Source organism: Corapipo altera, unplaced genomic scaffold (assembly GCF_003945725.1).
Source record: "Corapipo altera isolate COAL_440 unplaced genomic scaffold, ASM394572v1 61063, whole genome shotgun sequence".
Classification (NCBI taxonomy): domain Eukaryota; kingdom Metazoa; phylum Chordata; class Aves; order Passeriformes; family Pipridae; genus Corapipo; species Corapipo altera.
In genome coordinates, this window is record NW_020885024.1 from 241,027 (window position 1) to 258,421 (window position 17,395).

Below are 17,395 nucleotides of genomic sequence, written 5' to 3' on the forward strand. Positions count from 1 at the left end.
AGGGGCTTAAGGCATCAAACATCATAATAACAGACAAGCAGATCGAGCTGCACAAGTCAAGGTGTCACAAGTAGACCTGGACTGGCAGCACAAGGGAGAGTTGTTCCTAGCTCAATGGGCCCATGATGCTTCAGGGCATCAGGGTAGAGATGGCACCTATAGATGGGCACGAGACCAAGGGCCCATCTAACCATGGACTCTATTTCCCAGGTTATCCATGATTGTGAAACCTGTGCTGCTATTAAACAGGCAAGAAGATTGAAGCCCCTGTGTTATGGTGGACGTTGGGATGAATATAAATACGGGAAGGCATGGCAAGTTGATTACATCACGTTGCCACAGACCCGCCAATGTAAACGCTATGTACTTACCATGGTGGAAGCAACCACTGGATGGTTAGAGACTTATTCAGTACCCCATGCAATGGCCTGGAATACCATTCTGGGTCTTGAAAAGCAAGTCCTGTGGCAACATGGCACTCCAGAACAAATTGAGTTGGACAATGGGACTCGTTTCAAAAACAATTTAATTACCACTTGGGCACGGGAGCATGGCATTGAATGTATATATCATATTCCATATCATGCACCAGATGCTGGAAAAGTTGAGCGATGCAACAGTTTGTTGAAAACTACTTTGAAAGCACTAGGTGAGGGAACTTGCAAGAATTGGGATCAACGCTTAGCAAAAGCCACATGGCTAGTCAACACTAGAGGTTCTGTCAATCGAACTGGCCCTGCCCAAGCAGAATCCCTCCACATTATAGGTGGAGACAAAGTTCCAGCAATTCACTTGAGAGGCATGCTTGTTGGGAGAGCGGGATTGTGTGAACAATTTCTCCTGAATTTTGTAGGCCTTGCTTGACATGACTTTGGAAGTTGCAAACAGTGTGGTGTTTATGCTTACAGACTGTGTGAAACTATGTGAGTTTATACTTGTTAGTTGTGTGTTTATAGTTATAAGGTATGAGAAAATAGTATGTTTATAGTAGAAAGTTTTGGGAAACTGGAGATAGAGACACCTGCAGAATCTCGGAAAACCCCTAAAGGCGGATCGATAGGAGGGACTTTGGGTGGCACGTATGATGTCAGGCTGCGTGGACAGAGTTTCAGAACCAATAAACTGGAGGCATGGGACGCGTGCACAGACTGAGCTATCCAATCACCTTGTTGTAAGCACGTACCTGGAAGAAACTAAACTGTATAAAAGTTAACTCATTTAAATAATAAATTGGACATCGCTGATCATATTGATCGTCTGCGTGTGTTCCGGAACTCCTGCCATCCATATATGCTAGGTAAAGCTGTTTGGGTTACCTCTGCCTCAGGCCAAGACAAACCCATTCGTGGGATTGTCTTTGCTCAAGGACCAGGATATACCTGGTGGGTAATGAAGAAGGATGGAGAGATCCAATGTGTGCCTCAAGGAAATTTAACCTTGGGGAAAAACTAATTTCGTGTTCTGAGTTGTGTTTTGCAGGAGGTCAGTCACCAGATGAGAAAGACCTGAACTAAGCTAATGCCAGTATCCAATGATGAGACAGCCCAGAACAGTGAACCAGCCCTAAAACCAGAACTGTGGTTGTGACCGAGAAAGGCCAAAGATCCGAATTGAGCTGATGCTGGTGTTGATCCTCAACAACAAGATGACAACTTCGAAAGACAAAACAAGGACTATATAAGCACAGGATATAGGCGAATGCGAGATATAGGTGTTACGCAAAAAATAATATGGAATAAGGGGTAGAGAATGTAGTTGTTTGGTTTAGACCTTTTCCTGGCAACCAGGTTGAAACTAAGGAAATACCCATATCCCAATATTCCATTCTATTCTTTACGTAAGCAGAAATATAAATAAAAGGGGGAGGAAGTTGGAAGGGAGATCTCTTCCAGCAGAGTTGGAGAAAGCAAAGCAACCTCTGCTATTGGGTTCCTCATGTGGGAGTGTAGACCTGTAAGTTTTTGAGAGGCTGTTGCTTCTTCCCGATTCAAGAGGGGAGATCCGGTGGTGTGGACTCTGCTTTCTTAAGGAAAGTATTAAGATTTTGTTTACTAGTTCTTTATTTGCCACGTATATCTGTTTTTCTGTTTTTTTGGGGTGTTGGGGTTCTCTTTCTTATATGCATATAGTTTTTGTAACTGTATATAAGTGCAAAATATATATATACTGCTTTGGTTCTGTTATTTCGGTTTTTTGGTAGTTTTTTTCCTCCCTTTCGTTCCTCTGTATTCATAAAAGGGGGGGGGGGAGGAGGGAAGCTTTTTGCTATGGTCTTGAGCACTTGGCGGAGAGCCAAGTCCAAATTACTACACTCAGTGTGAGGACCATCGCTTTGAACTGAGCCCTGCCAGAGCATCCCATAGGAAACACACAGATTTGAGGATTTTATTTGCAATAGCGGGATTTCTGAGAGAAGTTGAGGAGGCGTCAAGATGCAAGTGAGGGAGACCTGGGCTGTGGGGCATGTCTAACCCCTAGACACCAACTTCCCTCACAGTTGTGGTGCTTGGGGGGGGTTTCGCAGATACCTTCAGTTTTAATCCCTCTCTGCTCAGGGCCTCTATCTGCTTTGAGGCTGACGACAATGCACAATGCTAACCAAGTTCAGTCCTGGGTGCAGACAAACATCTTCCCCCTCCGCAAGTCCCAGGGTCCCCCATGCTGGACATGCTCCTTGAGCCCAGGCTGGGCACAACAGGATGGAGAGCAGCATGACCTGGCACAGGAGGATGGGAGGTACAGTCACCATGGAGTGAGGTTTCTGTTTGGGAAATGCCTTTCAAAAAAGCCTCATTTCCTCTGCACAGAACTGTGTTTCGGGCAGTGAGGCTGCAGTGCCCTCTAGTGCTGCAGGGTTCCTCTGCCACCAACCCTGTCCCCTCGACCACCAAACATCAAGCCAACCTTCAGAACTGAAACGTAAGCCACCCTTGCCCTTTCCACCGAACCTCCTTGCACATCCCACCTAGTTGATCTAGGAAAGCCAGTAGATGTAATCTTTTTGGACTTCAGTAAAGTTTTTGATAGTCTCTCACAGTATCCTTCTGGACAAAATGTCCACCATACAGTTGGATATCCTTGTTATGTGATCGCTGAGCATCTCATTAAGATCTGTAGTCTAATCATTTGTCATAATAAATAATTATTTTCATATAAATATACCCAGTTTTTCCATCTTTAATCCTGCAGGACAAAGTTGTACTTAAACCGTTGACAAAGTCTGGGGTTAAGATTGGGTCCAGTTGCACCCAGGCTCCTCTCTGAGAAGGAGTTTAGAAAGCACTTTCAGGCACATTGTGTGATTCTTGGGGTGTCCTGTGCAGGGCCAGGAGTTGGACTCAATCATCCTACTGGGTCCCTTCCAACTCAGTATATTCCATGATTCTATGATCCCAAACCCATGTCTCTGAACCTAGTTGACCCAACTGGGGTGCAAGAGCACCCCAAGACCTCCCATCCAGGCAGGAGCATGTTACAGGTCCACCGTTCTCCAAACAACAGGGCAGTCTGGCCCCAGTCCTGCCCAGCTGACTAGTACCAGCTCCAGGAATCACAATAAAAAAGTCATCTCCATGCCCACCATTTTGGGAAGACACCCCCATGAATTACGAGTCAACATCACTAAGTCTACTTGAACTGGGTGACAGACAGAAAAATAAAACCAACCCTGAGAAGGGAGAGTTCATCTCATTTGTTACAATCAGAAACTAGTTCTGAACCATAATAATAATAATAATAATAATCATCATCATCATCATCAAATATCCTGAGTTGAAAGGGACCACACAAGGATCATCGAGTCCAACTCCTGGCCCTGCACAGGACAACCCCAAAAATCACACCATGTGTCTGAGAGTGTTGTCCAAACATCAAAGTTCTTGTCCATTTCCCTCGTGTTTCCTTTGTGCAGTGAATATGATATGGAAGACCATCATAATCTGAAAAATCCACTGAAAGATCTCTTTTCTGCATGTTCAGTAAAAACCATGGGGTTTATAACCTAGTTCAGGGCTCAAAGTGACTGTCCTCTACTGCCAGAGGCCAGGTTTGGACCTTGCAAGAACCTGACATGTGGTGACCTGTGTGGGAGATAAATCAGCCTTGGTCCAGACCTCTCCTTTCCAGTGCTTTGGAGATGGCAACAGTCTCATCTGCCTTCCTTGGTCAATGGTGGCCTTAACTCTGACATGGGAGTGATGCTGAAGGAGCTACAGGTGACCACGGCAGTTTGTCCTCTCAGTCCAAGGAGATGGTCATTGCCAGTTGGGTTAAATGCAACAAAAAACAGGCCACAGAAAGACCATGTCTGTGAGAAATAGGGACTGGAAAAAAACCAGACCTCTGCAAAGCACAGGAATGAGTTTGTAGCTCCAAAAAACTGCCATCTCCCCAGGAGACAGCTAGCAGTCAATCGGATGCTGCAGTCACACTTTTTACCTTATAGGGAATGTTTTCTGTTTGTGTTGTTTGTTTGGCTATAAAAGGCTGTGACCTTTGAATAAACTTGTCTCAGTTTTTCACTTCACGCCTGAGTCCATGCCTTAATGCACCACACGTGTCTCACTGGAAGTCACAGCAAAAAAAAAGCGCTTTTTACTCAGCAGTGGAGATCTGACTCCCAATACATTATGACCTATACTCTTTGACAGTGAGTGGTTTTAGCTGTTAAAGTATTGGAAAGACCCTTGGGATATGGAAAGCTGGTTTGTCAGACGAGAAATCTTCTCTGAAAGCAATACTATGCCTACACACTCTGGATGGAATCCATCAGGATCTGGGGGCAGGGAGAAGAAATCTCCCTAGTTTGGGGCTCCTAGGGGGGCACTCCAACTTGTTCATGTTTGGTGGACACATAAAGGATGTCAGGGTTAGATCTGGTGAGTGACAGGAGGGACATATAGTATATGGGGAATACACCATGTAGACCAGGTCACTCCCAGTGGGAGGGTGTCCTGGTTTCGCCCAGGACAGAGTCAATTTTTTTTCACAGTAGCTGTGAGAGGGCAGAGCCTACATCCATGTGGGCATGTATAGTGGGTTGACTGTGGCTGGGTGCCAGGTACCCACCAAAGCATCACTCTCCTCTGCAATTGGAGAGAGGAGAGAAAATATAATGAAGGGTTCATGAGTCCCTGGTTTGTTCCTGGGTTTTGGCACCTTCCACCCCTCACCTCTGTGAATCACATATTTAAGAATTATCATTAAAATCCCCATCCCAGCTTCACTGGTGCAGAAAAGACTCCTGAGAGAAGGCCACCTTGTTATGTCCAAGATTGAAAGAGGAAAGATCTGAGCTGTCTAAAAAGCTGACTAAAATGAGAACTGCCCAACCTTGTAATGCAGAAAGAGCAGGCAAGAGAGGATGTGGAGAGGATGAGGACTCTGTATGATGATAGTAAATAACACCTCCCCAACAAAGAGCCATCTCTGAGCTCCAAAGAGACCTGTCCCCCTGCCACTACTACCCTGGAAGGGTCAGTGATCTGTAGGGTCCAGGACCAAGCCCTCACACCAGTGCTGGACACTGATCTCCCCCCTGCACATGCAGAGTGACAGCAGAGGGGATGCTTGCTATGATCCACCCTTCTCCCCCTGGACACCTGGGTTGACTTTATCACTCCTAAAGAACCTACCATATCTGACCAAGTCCATGTGTGAGCTGGTCCCTCTGGGTTCCTTGCAGAGCTGACAAGGAAAGGACACGGGTATCCTCAGATAGGAATCATTCAACCTTCTCTAGACCTCTACACCGAGATGCAACAAATCATGTCCCAATGTGTCCATGCCTTTCCTAGGGCAGGAAATTTGAGTGATCAGCCCACACACAGGTCCCACCTTTATTCACATGATCTCCACACTGAACTGTAATGTGTGACTTGAAAATATTTGTCAATGAGAAGGGGTACAAATGCCTTCTATGTGCCTAAATTCAGGTGAGATCCCAGCGTGGTCAGGAATCCCAGTACTTTTGAGTCTGTTTGGACAAAGTCAGGAATCCAGTGGTGCTAAGAGGAACATGAACAACTTACAGAGTCTGCCTTTCTCCTAAGGAGTTGTTCCCTTGTTTCTCATCCAAAAAGGAAGCTGGATGAAAACTGTAGTCAGAAGACAAACAAGCAGTTTATTGTAACTCCAAGCATATGACAGAAAGGGTTGAAAATCAGTAAGGAAACAGAAGGAGATGAGCTGCAAGGCAATTAAGGTGCCAAACCAAATTATATCAATGCTGTCTTCCAAGTTTATCCCATAGCACCAGTAAAGCCGAGCATTTCAAAAGTACCACATAACACAAGACAAGGAGCAGCTGACCAGCAAAGACACAGCCACACCATTTGGAGGAGGGAAAGCCCATCCTGAAGGCATGGGTCCAGCAAACTGAAAGCCAAAAGCTGCAAGATGCCAGTCCAGAAACCACTTGGGATATGTCCTAAAACTCTCTGCTCATGTCTAGAAGCATTCACAGCATGTCCATGTGACATGCAGCCTCCTGTACCCTTTGTGAGCTACAGTAGCTTCACAGGGAGGAGGGGGGATATCTTGTAGGACATGAACCCCTGGGTTGTTTTCTCTGGTAAGTGTAGAGTTTGCCAAGAGTTCACAGTCTGAAGACTGTCTCTAGGACCAGGACATTTGGTTGTGACACATCCAAACCTGAAAGTCTTTCCAAGCATTTGCCAAAGGGCGTAAAAGCAAAATGCACTGACTCAGCCCTCCCCGTGATGTCTTCATGATGCCAAGATGATTATGTGGTCTCTTCCAACAAAACAGGTGAGATGAAAATGGAGAAGATGATGAAGACCAGCTCTGCATCTGAGCTGCACCTCTCAAACTCCTCCCTGGAGAGCAATAAAAAGCAAATCTTATGAATGGGGAATACTTATCTTCAAAACATTATTTTCTTACAAAGTTGTTTTTTGGCAGCACTTAGGTGAATTAGTGCCCAAATCCAATTACAGACTTTTATGAGTAAGGAGAGATGAAAAGGTTACAGCCAAAGCAATGACCTCATGAGCTCCTAGCCATGAAGCTTTCAAAACAAAGCTTATTTACCAGTAAGAACAAGCATCTCAAATGAGCTTTGAAAAGATGGGGCAGGAGAAACCTTCAAAATACCAGTTGTGGTGAAGGAATTGCGCCCAGTGCCAAAGCGGAGATGGATGTCTGTGCATGTCCACAAGATGGCAGAGTGTGCCATGCTGCAAGAGCATCTCTGAGGATCAGATGCACCCATTCTCAAATTTCCAAACAAAAAAAGAGGATTTTAGGGGAAGTTGTTTTGGTTTTTGTTTATTTTTTCACCTTTTAATTGCCAAATAGTCACAGGTTTTCCTCGGAATATTTTGTTAAAATACTATTGATAGATTCCAGCAGTATAACTCATGTATATATATATATTAACGTCCAGATATCCAGAATATTCTGCTTAACCCATTAGGGATGTCACTGTATCTCTCTGTAGAGATACACATACAGACCTGAATGTACACTGCAAATTAGTTCTAGATTCATGTCCTATCATACCTTATCATCAAAGGAACCCAAATTTCCAAAGCAGCCTGCAAGTAAGACTACATCTCTTGAACGTGATACTGTTAACCCTGCTATTGTTGCTGAAGCACATTCAGCAGCAAAACATTTTCATATGAGTCATGCTAAAGGATGCTTGGACCAGCCCAGTGGTGCGTGGAGGATGCTCGGACTTGCCCCTCTGTTCATGTACAGCTGCTGTAAGCAACCTATGAGTTCTTACAGACAGAACAAGAGTTTATGTATCTCCAAGCTGAAAAACCTCTTCTTCAGGATATGACACAAACATAACCGCAGTGTGGGACAGCTCCACGGAAGGTGGATTTTTCTTTCATAGGCTCACAGAAATATTTTCCCTTATGCCCCCACACACTGCTCCACAGAACCATTTAAAACAAGGGATAAAGACCAACAAAATCACTGTTGACATTGCACGATTGCGTTCAAATCCAGTTAACAATGATATGTCAGGATTAAACCAGTTGTCTGCAAGTATTTCACTTGTCAATGCCAAACAAGATAAATCCTCACCCAGAACTACCCAGCTCCTCGTTCTCACATGCACATATGACTGCACATGCCTAGGTAAGCCTGTCTCCAAAATAATGCAGCATTGCTCGAGTCTGCCCAGAGGCACAAACAAAACATCAAATCCATCATTCCCACTGAGTCTTCCAGTTTAGAGATGCCACACTAGCAATTAATCTAGATATCAAGGTATATACTGGAATGAATTCAATGGAGACAATGGACTCAACCTGGTGTTAGGAGAGGATAAGGTGACAACTTGGTGTTTAGGGCAAGATGAGGTGATAACCAGACCAGGAGGACCTAGTTTATTTAATAGCTGTTGACTGAAAGTTATACCCTAGAGAAGAAAATCAGTTCCTTGCACCGAAGATGGTTTGATTTCTCATTTCCAATTATTCCCCAGGGAAAATCACCTTATTTTGCAGAATTACTGGGGTCTGTATCATCTGAACCTGATGTTTTCTTCCTGTGACCTGAAGTCCAGACATACCGAGCATGGAAGAGACTGAGCAGGAAACAGCTGCAGGTTCCCTGACAAAGTTAGCAGCACTTATTTCTCCACTCCTTCCACTGGTTTGTGCATTTAGTGCCACTTAGCTCACCCAAAAGAAACAGTAAGGCAGATCATCACATGGTTTTCAGGATGAGCAAAACTTTTCCTGGCATGGTGCATGAGCAAGAAGCCCAACGAGCTCTTTGCTCAGCACTGAAAAGGGTAGCACTACCACAGCATATGAGATGTCTCCATCCTTTCCTCTGGAGGCAAAGAGGAGACTTCAGCAAAAACATGCTGAGCATCCTCAGAAACTTGCCCAGCCCATGACACTCAGCTCCTTTGAGGACTAGGGCTCTGGAAAGTGAAAAATTATATGATGTTGACAAATTGACTAATTCAATTAGACTTTTTAACAGAGGGTCTCATCCTGCTATTTCCCAACATCCAAACACTAGAGGTCATTTAACCAGAACTACTGAAACTGCACTGTATAGTGAAGCCAGGTAAAACCTGGAAAGCGAATTTAGTAGAGCAATGTAAGGATTAGAGAGAGTTAAACGCAAAATGCAGGCTTTAAGCAAGGCATAGAGAACTTAGTATTAAGAAATAGCGGAGGCAATAAATTCACTAGAATACAGGACACTCTGACATGAGAGAACATAAGCATGAACAGAAAGAACTAAAAATGCTAGCACACACAAAAAAAGGACATATGGAAGAAAAAAAAAGGGAGATAAGAAAAGGGACAAGCCAAGAAATCAGGTACTCTTGCCAGATACTGAAAATCCTTGCCAAATGCACAAGGAAACTACCCAAATTAGGGAAGGTTCAAAAGTTTATGAAGATGATGATGAAAGGACACTGAGTTCATGATGAAGAAAGACAGGAACGACCACCGAAGTTCTCCCCAAATTAGAGACCACACCTCAAACTCCGCCTCGACTCCGCCTGTTATGAATATTAAAACTAGATGTTGCAAGATAATGAATATTCATAATATGTGATGTAATTGCTTGGCAAAAAGTGTATAAAAAGCTCAATTGTAAGTTTCTCGGGCGGAGTAGGTTGTCCAGGGCGACCTGGTTGCTCCCTGGTCGCTCCCCGGCCGTAAATAAATACCTCCTGCTTATAGACTGAAAATTCTGTCTCTGAGTAGTTCCTCCACGCCTTCTTTGGGGCACAAATTGGCATCAATAGAGAGATATGGAGAAGGAACAGGCTGGAGAAAACATACAAGTGGATGACCATTGCATATAAACATATGCACACCCCATAGGAGAAACGCCTGTGTCAGCACACCATCACTGCTGGTTTCCTGGCAGCAATTTATTTTGGAGCTGTCAGGATGGTTGATGTTTTTCAGAATCTCCTTTCCTAAAATATATGAGTTTTGTGTACATGTACATATAATATATGTATGTATATATATTGTCCTCAGCATTTCATCTCCCAATGAAGTCTACGTGGTAACTGCCCTCACCCAGCACTAAGGGTCACTGCAAGGCTTGCTGAAACCACAGGCATAATTCTCCATCACAAACCCCAAAGGACTACAGCTCAGCATGTCCAGTCCAGCAGCTTTCCCACTTCTGGGGAGGGTTTTGTAAGGAAAGGTAAGGCAGGGAAGGAGCTGCTGGTCTCCACCACAGCATGGGCAAGATATGTCATCACCTACCTGCCACACTGGAAGGACTTTCTCTATGTCATTCAAGTTGATGCTATACATCACCATCCTCGTATTTCCCTTTTCCAAACCTGTGGTAAGAAGAAAACAAACAAAACCACATGAAATCTCACTGGAGCCAAAGTTAATTTTCTACTATGGCACATGGGGAAAATTATTTCTTACTGCAAAGGACCCTCATGAAAACAAAGAAGCTCTCTGAAGCGAGTATGCTATGCCTCCAAAACTGTCCCACGAAGGCACAAAACTGTTAGTACAAAATTAAATGCTTTTCTCAGTCCTGCACCTGCACCATCTACCACAGCATTCAAATGTTTTTGGTAATAGCAGAAGTGAAAAAAACAAAGGCAGTTCTGAGCAGTAGTGTTGGGTGATTCAATTCCCAGTTCAAGTAAAACTGAAAGCACACCTGGACAAAACAAAACAAACAAAAAAAGAGGACACAAAAAGTAATGAAAAATGTTTCCTTTGAAGCACTTCTCATTTGCTGGTCTCCACAGGAGGTTGAGTTCCCCTGCTGAGAAAGGTATTGGTGAACAAGCACAAACATACCTCTCAAACAGCAAACGGCAACTGGTATAGATGCAAACATACAATTCGAAAGGCAAAAACATTTGGGTGAGAAACCAAGCACTCACAGACCAAACACGAAGCTGACAGATAAAGGACTTTATTGCATCAAGAAAGGAAAAAAACCAATCCAAAGGTAATTACTAACTGGATGCAGAGAGTTTGCAATGATACAGAAGAAGAAAAAATGATCAATAAATATCATCCTTCTGCATTTATATGTCGTGACGGAAAGCTCTAGACGCTTAATGTAAGAATCCAGGAACTTCCTTTATTGTAGATTGACAGCAGCTTAATATACACTCTATAATAGGTTCATGAATATTACAGAAATTAGGCTCATTATTGGTACACAGTTAGGTGGTGATATCATCTTAACTGCCTTCCATTGTTTACACAGGTGGCTCGTTAAGTGTCTTTGTTTTGGTAATGCCAAGTTCCTGTTTTTCAGCTCAATTTAGAATACCCAAGGACATTGCCGCTTTCTCACGGCCTGCTATCTCAGACCTTCTCACGACCTAGTCAAGAGGCCTAGTGAGACTGCATCTTATACTTTAGCAGCTCATCCATAGTTTTAGCTATATCCATATGCCCTTGTCCTGCTAGCTAATCCCCTACATTTATAAACAATAGAGGTGATCTTTTTTTATTATGCAAGAATGATAATGTATTTTTTGGTCAATAAGTGACAAGATATTGTTAAATAACATATTAAACAGAAACTTTGATGGCAGCAGACCCAGGTAATCAGTGTCTGGAAGTCAGAGGACAACATATTTTGGTGGAATTACAGTAAATGAGGGGAAAAAAGTCCAGAAAAATGGCATGTACTGAAGTACTAGGCTCAAAAAGCAGTAAGCTAAAGGGAAACAATTAATTTAATTAATACCCTAATTGCAACCTGGTTTAGTGGAAGGTGTCCCTGCCCATGACAGGGGGGTTGAAATGAGATGGTCTTGAAGGTCCCTTCCAACTCAAATCATTCCCATAAATCTATGATTTATGGGAAATAAGAGGTGTTCAACAATTGACTTTCCCTCATAGATGAAATAGTGACTTTAATTTACAAAGGGAAAAATATAGCATGTGTATAGGTATAAATATATATATGAATGAAAATATATTTATATATATATTTATATTTATATGCATGAGAAAAATCAAATCAAACATCTGGGGACAAATAATACCAGTTGCAGGTACAGAATGGGCAAGTGTACTGTAGGAAAAGGTTGTCTGAAAAGGATGGACACTGTCCCAGGCTGAATGTCTGATGCCGGACTGTGGCATAAATGCAGGGGATGAGGATACAGGAATTTGGGGGATGAAGGCAGCTTTCCTCTAGAGACAGCATGCACATCTGAGCCTGAACTACAGGACAGCAGGTAGCACTGGCAGTCGTGTTTCAAAGAGGTGTTAGAGAAATTTCTTAGACAAATTTCTTAGAGTGCAAAAAAAACTAAAGTGATACATGAGCTTGGGAGATACCTGGAATGAAGAGAAAATATCAGCTACAAAAGATTGTTTGAACTGGAAGAGTAAAAGACAAGCAAGAGTTAATGCTGGAAATTAAAGGCAGATAAATTCAGGTCAGAAACGAGGTACAGTTCCCTGGTTTTTCTTAACCACTCCACGTTGATTATTTAGCATACCACCAAACTCAGTATCTTCCAATAAAATCAGATGTCTTTCTGGAGGAAAATGCTTCAGCCAAGAAAATGTCACTAAATGTCAATCAACTGAATGCAACTACTTGGTCAACCTTGGGCAAGTGATCAGGCTAAGGAATAAAATGGTCCCTTTGGTACTTAAAGTGTAGAAAACACATATTGAACAGCATCTTTCCTTTTTATTCTATTTATTTGTTCATTGCACAGCTAGCATGTTAAAAAACTCCACTCAAGCAAGAGGGAAAATGCCTAGTTAGCAGGTGGAGATTATTGGAAGTTCAGCAAGCTGAATCATGCTCAGCAAAGATTTGGCAGGGAGAGCTGATGAATGCACAACACAGACAACTTTAAAAGTTAAAAAATAAAAACAATTTTGTCTGTGCTTTCTCTATTCTAACACAGGTTACTTATACGGCCTGCATTTTGGGAGATGCATTGTTTGTGCTGACAGCATCTGTTTAACTTTTCTGCATATACATTAATTCTTAATCATTTTTTACAACTGTAATATTTAGGAGTAATTAAATATCTCATCTCCACACCGGCTTCTCTACCGGTTTGCATACTGGGCAATGTCTCAGTTTAATGAGACTGAAGTGTTTTGCTAAGGAGGATGAGTTATGAGGAAGACCAAGCTCCTCCCTCTAAGCAATTGAAAATCCAAAATTAAGAGGCTCCAATTGAGGAAGTATGGAAAAAGAAAAAAAAATAATAGCCCTTTATTAAAGGATATATGTGTATTGGTAGAACAACAAAAGAACACAAAAACAACTAAACAATAATACTGTACCAAAAGTCCCCTTCAAAAAGGAAACAGTTCAGTACTTTCTGCCTTTTGGCGCAATTCTAACCACGATCAGGAGGGGATGCTGTTGGATCACTTGGAATGCAGAGCCTGCAGTTGCTCTGTGGTGGTCGACAGGGGGCGCTGTTGGGCTCTGGTGGCTGCTGTGTGGGGGCCCCAGTGCACGGGAGAAGCTGAAAATGGAGATCTCCCTCCCCACCGACAAGGGGAAGGGGAAAAGGGGAAAAAGGGGTTCTTCCCGCGAACTCACACTGTCGGCATCTGGCTCCAGCCGGGACTCCCCCAAAGGTTCCTTCGCAGAAGGGTCAAGCCTCTCCAATGAAATCTGGACAAGTCCGGGCTGGGGACAGAACAGGGTGCAGAAGAATGGAGGCAAACCGGGGCAAGAAGCAGCCAGATGACCCAGCCAAAACCAAAGCAAACTTGGAACCTTTCCACACATACACCCTCCCTGAGTCAGAGCAGAAGTAAAGTGCCTGCTGTTTCCCGAGGAGAGGAAAAAAACTCATCACCTTCCCCCCCCCCCCCCAGTCTTCTGAGGGTCATCAACCTGGAATGTGGATCTGTTAGTTAGTTCCTTTGTGTGTGTCAATCACCCTAGGCAAACACCCTCCCCTTCCTTCCTTCAACATCTTTCTTTTATAGCAATGCAGGGGAAAGAAAAAAAAATTCCCCCTTGGTTTTTTTTGTAACGAGTAAACCTATGACATTATCAACCCCTAATTTGTTTTTCCTTTCCCATGCAACCACACTCTACCAAATTAAACCATTGAACTACATACATACATGCATTATTCTACCTATATACACAGTCACAAATATATAGATACTAACACAGAGTTATGGACAGTTCACCCGAAGATCCCCTTGAGGTATACACTGGGTTTCTCCATCTTCCAGCATTACCCACCAGGTCCTTGGGCAAAAACAATCCCACAAATGGGTTTGCCTTTGCTCGAGGCAGGATTAATCCAAACTGTTTTACCTGACATAACCCTCATGTGAATCACTGGGACTTTGTCTCCATCTACAGTGTGAAGGGACTCTAGGCAGGGCCAGCTCGATTGACGGAGCCTCTAGTGTTGACTAACCATGTAGCCTTTGCTAGGTGCTGATCCCAGTGCTTGAAAGTCCCTCCACCCAACACCTTTAGGGTGGTTTTCAACAGTCCATTACACTGTTCAATCTTCCCCATGGCAGCTGCATGGTATGGGATGTGATACACCCACACAATGCCATGGTCCTTCACCCAGGTGATAACTAAGTTGTTCTTGAAATGGGTCCCATTATCCGACTCGATTCGTTCTGGGGTGCCATGTCGCCACATGAAACAAGAAGCTAGGCCCAAAAGAGTTAACTGCTAAGAAGCCCCCCTAACATCTAATTGGTCTGTGTCACCATGGTTAGTTCTGTACTGCTTACCAGACCAAAACTTAGAAGAATGTTAGAGGCAATTTTCAATAGACCTAGAGGCAATAAATTAGGATACAGTAAGATAAGGTAGACATTTGAATAGAAGAAATAGGCTTGGAGCCAGGGCTTTCTCCAAGCTTCACTGAGCTGGTCAAGAACAAAGGAAAGGTAGAAAGTTCACAGTGATGAAGAGGAGCAGAGACCCCAGACTCATGAAAGGAAGACCTAAAACCCCTACAAGAATTGAGTGCCAAGAGAAACTCCACCTGAGCTCTGTCTATACTCTGTCTGTTATTAATATGTATAGATAGATGTAATCGTATGAATATGCATTTAATCATATATGAAAATTGTATAAAACCCCCTGATTTTGCGTGAAACCTTTGAGCAAGTTCTCTGTGGTGCAAGCCAAGCTTGCTCCTGACGTTGGCAAAGAAATACCTTTGCTGCTCAAAAGATCCAAAAGTCTCTGAGCAGTTCTTTGAAACGGATTTTTCGGATTCACACAGGACTTCCTTTTCAAAGCCCAGGATGATATTTCAGGCAGTGACGTGGGGCACCGGATGTGTCTCCAGTGATGCCTTAAGCCCCTATTAGCTTTTTATTTTTCTAATTTTTGTAAGTTTTATAAGTTTTATAAGTAGTAGAAGTAGATTTTAAAAGCAGCAGCCCTCGTTCCCTTACCCTGTAGTACAAGTAGTTTACACATTCCTTAACCCTCTTACCCCATTCCATGAACCCTATATCAATCCTACCCCTGAATCCAGTAGAAATGTTTAGTCTCTTGTCAAGGCAAGGCCTATACTGTTTAGAGAACACTCATATCTAGGCCTGAACAACAGAACAGAGTCAAGAACTAGGTGACTGTGTACCCTTCGTGCTCTGAGGATGATGAAAATGATGAAGTAAGTGGTCCTAAAGGCCCCCAGACCCAATTCTCAGGGGGTGGACCTGAGGCGGACCAGAGCAAAGGCTACAGGGTGGACACACTTGGGAGAGGGAAAAAACTCATCACCTTCCCCCCTCCCAGTCTTCTGAGGGCCATCAGCTGTAGAGGATTGGCTAGCAGGACAAGGGCATATGGATATGGCTAAAGCTATGGACGAGCTGTTAGAGTATAGAACACAGCTTGTCTAGGCCGATGAGAAAATCTGAGATGGCAAGGCTACAGTGCCCTTGTAAGTGCTAGTTGGCTGGTAAACAGGACGTTGTGATTAGCAAAACAAAAGCAACTGAGAGCCACCTGTGTCAACAAAAGAAGGGAGTAAAAGTGAAATCAACATTTAAGCAAGAACCAATAATGAGCTTAGTTTTGCAATATGTATGAGCTAATTATAAAGCATATATTAAGCTGTTAGCAGTGATCAATAAACGAAGTTTGCTGATTCTCATATTGAGCGTCTCTCTCTTCCCTGTCGGGACAATCAGCCTGGAATGTGGATCTGTTAGTTAGTTCCTTTGTGTGTGTCAATCACCCTAGGTCAACACCCTCCCCCTCCTTCGTTCAACATCTTTCTTTTACAGCGATGCAGGGGAAAGGAAAAAATATTCCCCCTTGGGGTTTTTTAGAACAAGTAAACCTATGACAGCATTCACAGTACACCGAGAACCAGAGGCAAACCACAAAGCAGACCCTGCTGCATCTTCCCTGTACATAGCAGGTGTCACTGGCAGGATCACTTGGCAAGTGCCATCAACCATGGAGCATATTATATCTTATTTTACAGAGGGTCCTTCATCTCATTTTTCAAAACCATTTGTAGAAATGGGAATAAACATGTCTAAGGCACATAGTGACTTAGAAATTTAGTGTCACATTGTTTCAAATATTCTGAACATTGCTGTTGATATCCCTGCAGTAAATATTTACAGTGCAGGAAAAAAAGCCTTATCTAGTTCTGTGAGTCTGCCTGTCACCATATGGTACAACTCTGCTCTAGCCCAGAACGGGATGATAAAAGAGTCAGATAGACTGATTGTTATATCCTCAAACCCTGTATGTGGTCCAGCACCTCTCTCATGTGTTGTCCACATGAGCCATGCCACCAAGATAGCATTCCTACAAGAAAGGAGAAGTTAGAGACCTTCCTGGAGAGCACGGTATTGCACAAACAGCACTCACCCTTCTCTATCTATGTGAGGCAGTAGGTGTTTGGAGGTGTTTCGCAGCTTCTTGTGAAATTGGGTGAAAGTTAGTTTTTCAGGCTGCAAGTCCCATGTCGCATCACTGGGAAAGAAAAACAGGGAAAAACAAAGAAAGAAAGTCCACTACTAACTAAATACCACTGAGCTGAAGAGCAGAGGGTATATTAGAGCCTGCAGGCAAGGAAAGCTGGTATTTCTGGAGACAACACTCCCTGATGCAGAACACATGGATGCAGGCCTCCAACCTTCATACTTCTGCATCTCCTTTCTTTTCAAGCTCCTGTTGCTTGATCTAAACCCCTAGCTTTTATGTATGATCCAGCACACACCTTGCGAGCTATACTTGTTCTCTGTATCAAGGGGGTATCGCAACAGGTAGTGGTCTGGTCCATGCAATAGAGATGTTCTCTCTTGGTCCTGCATGACCTGCTCCAATGGCCTGGAGTAAGTACCAGGTGGGAACTCAACCCCTGCAGACTCTTGCAGTGCTCCAGTGTTATAATTTTAAACTTCTTAGTGAATTTTTTTTCCATACCAATACAGACAGTCGGGGG

At 43.4% G+C, this 17,395-nt stretch overlaps 1 protein-coding gene across 1 annotated transcript in view; it reads right to left on the bottom strand.

Moving 5' to 3' along the window:
- Positions 1 to 17,395, bottom strand: part of LOC113959172 (CBP80/20-dependent translation initiation factor-like) — a gene marked incomplete at its 3' end in the record, with an annotated part of 210,118 nt that overhangs the window by 155,626 nt on the left and 37,097 nt on the right. Inside the window, 3 exon segments of the mRNA XM_027668004.1 lie at positions 10,230 to 10,274; positions 10,276 to 10,309; positions 16,819 to 16,923. Coding sequence (XP_027523805.1) covers positions 10,230 to 10,274; positions 10,276 to 10,309; positions 16,819 to 16,923 — 184 coding nt within the window.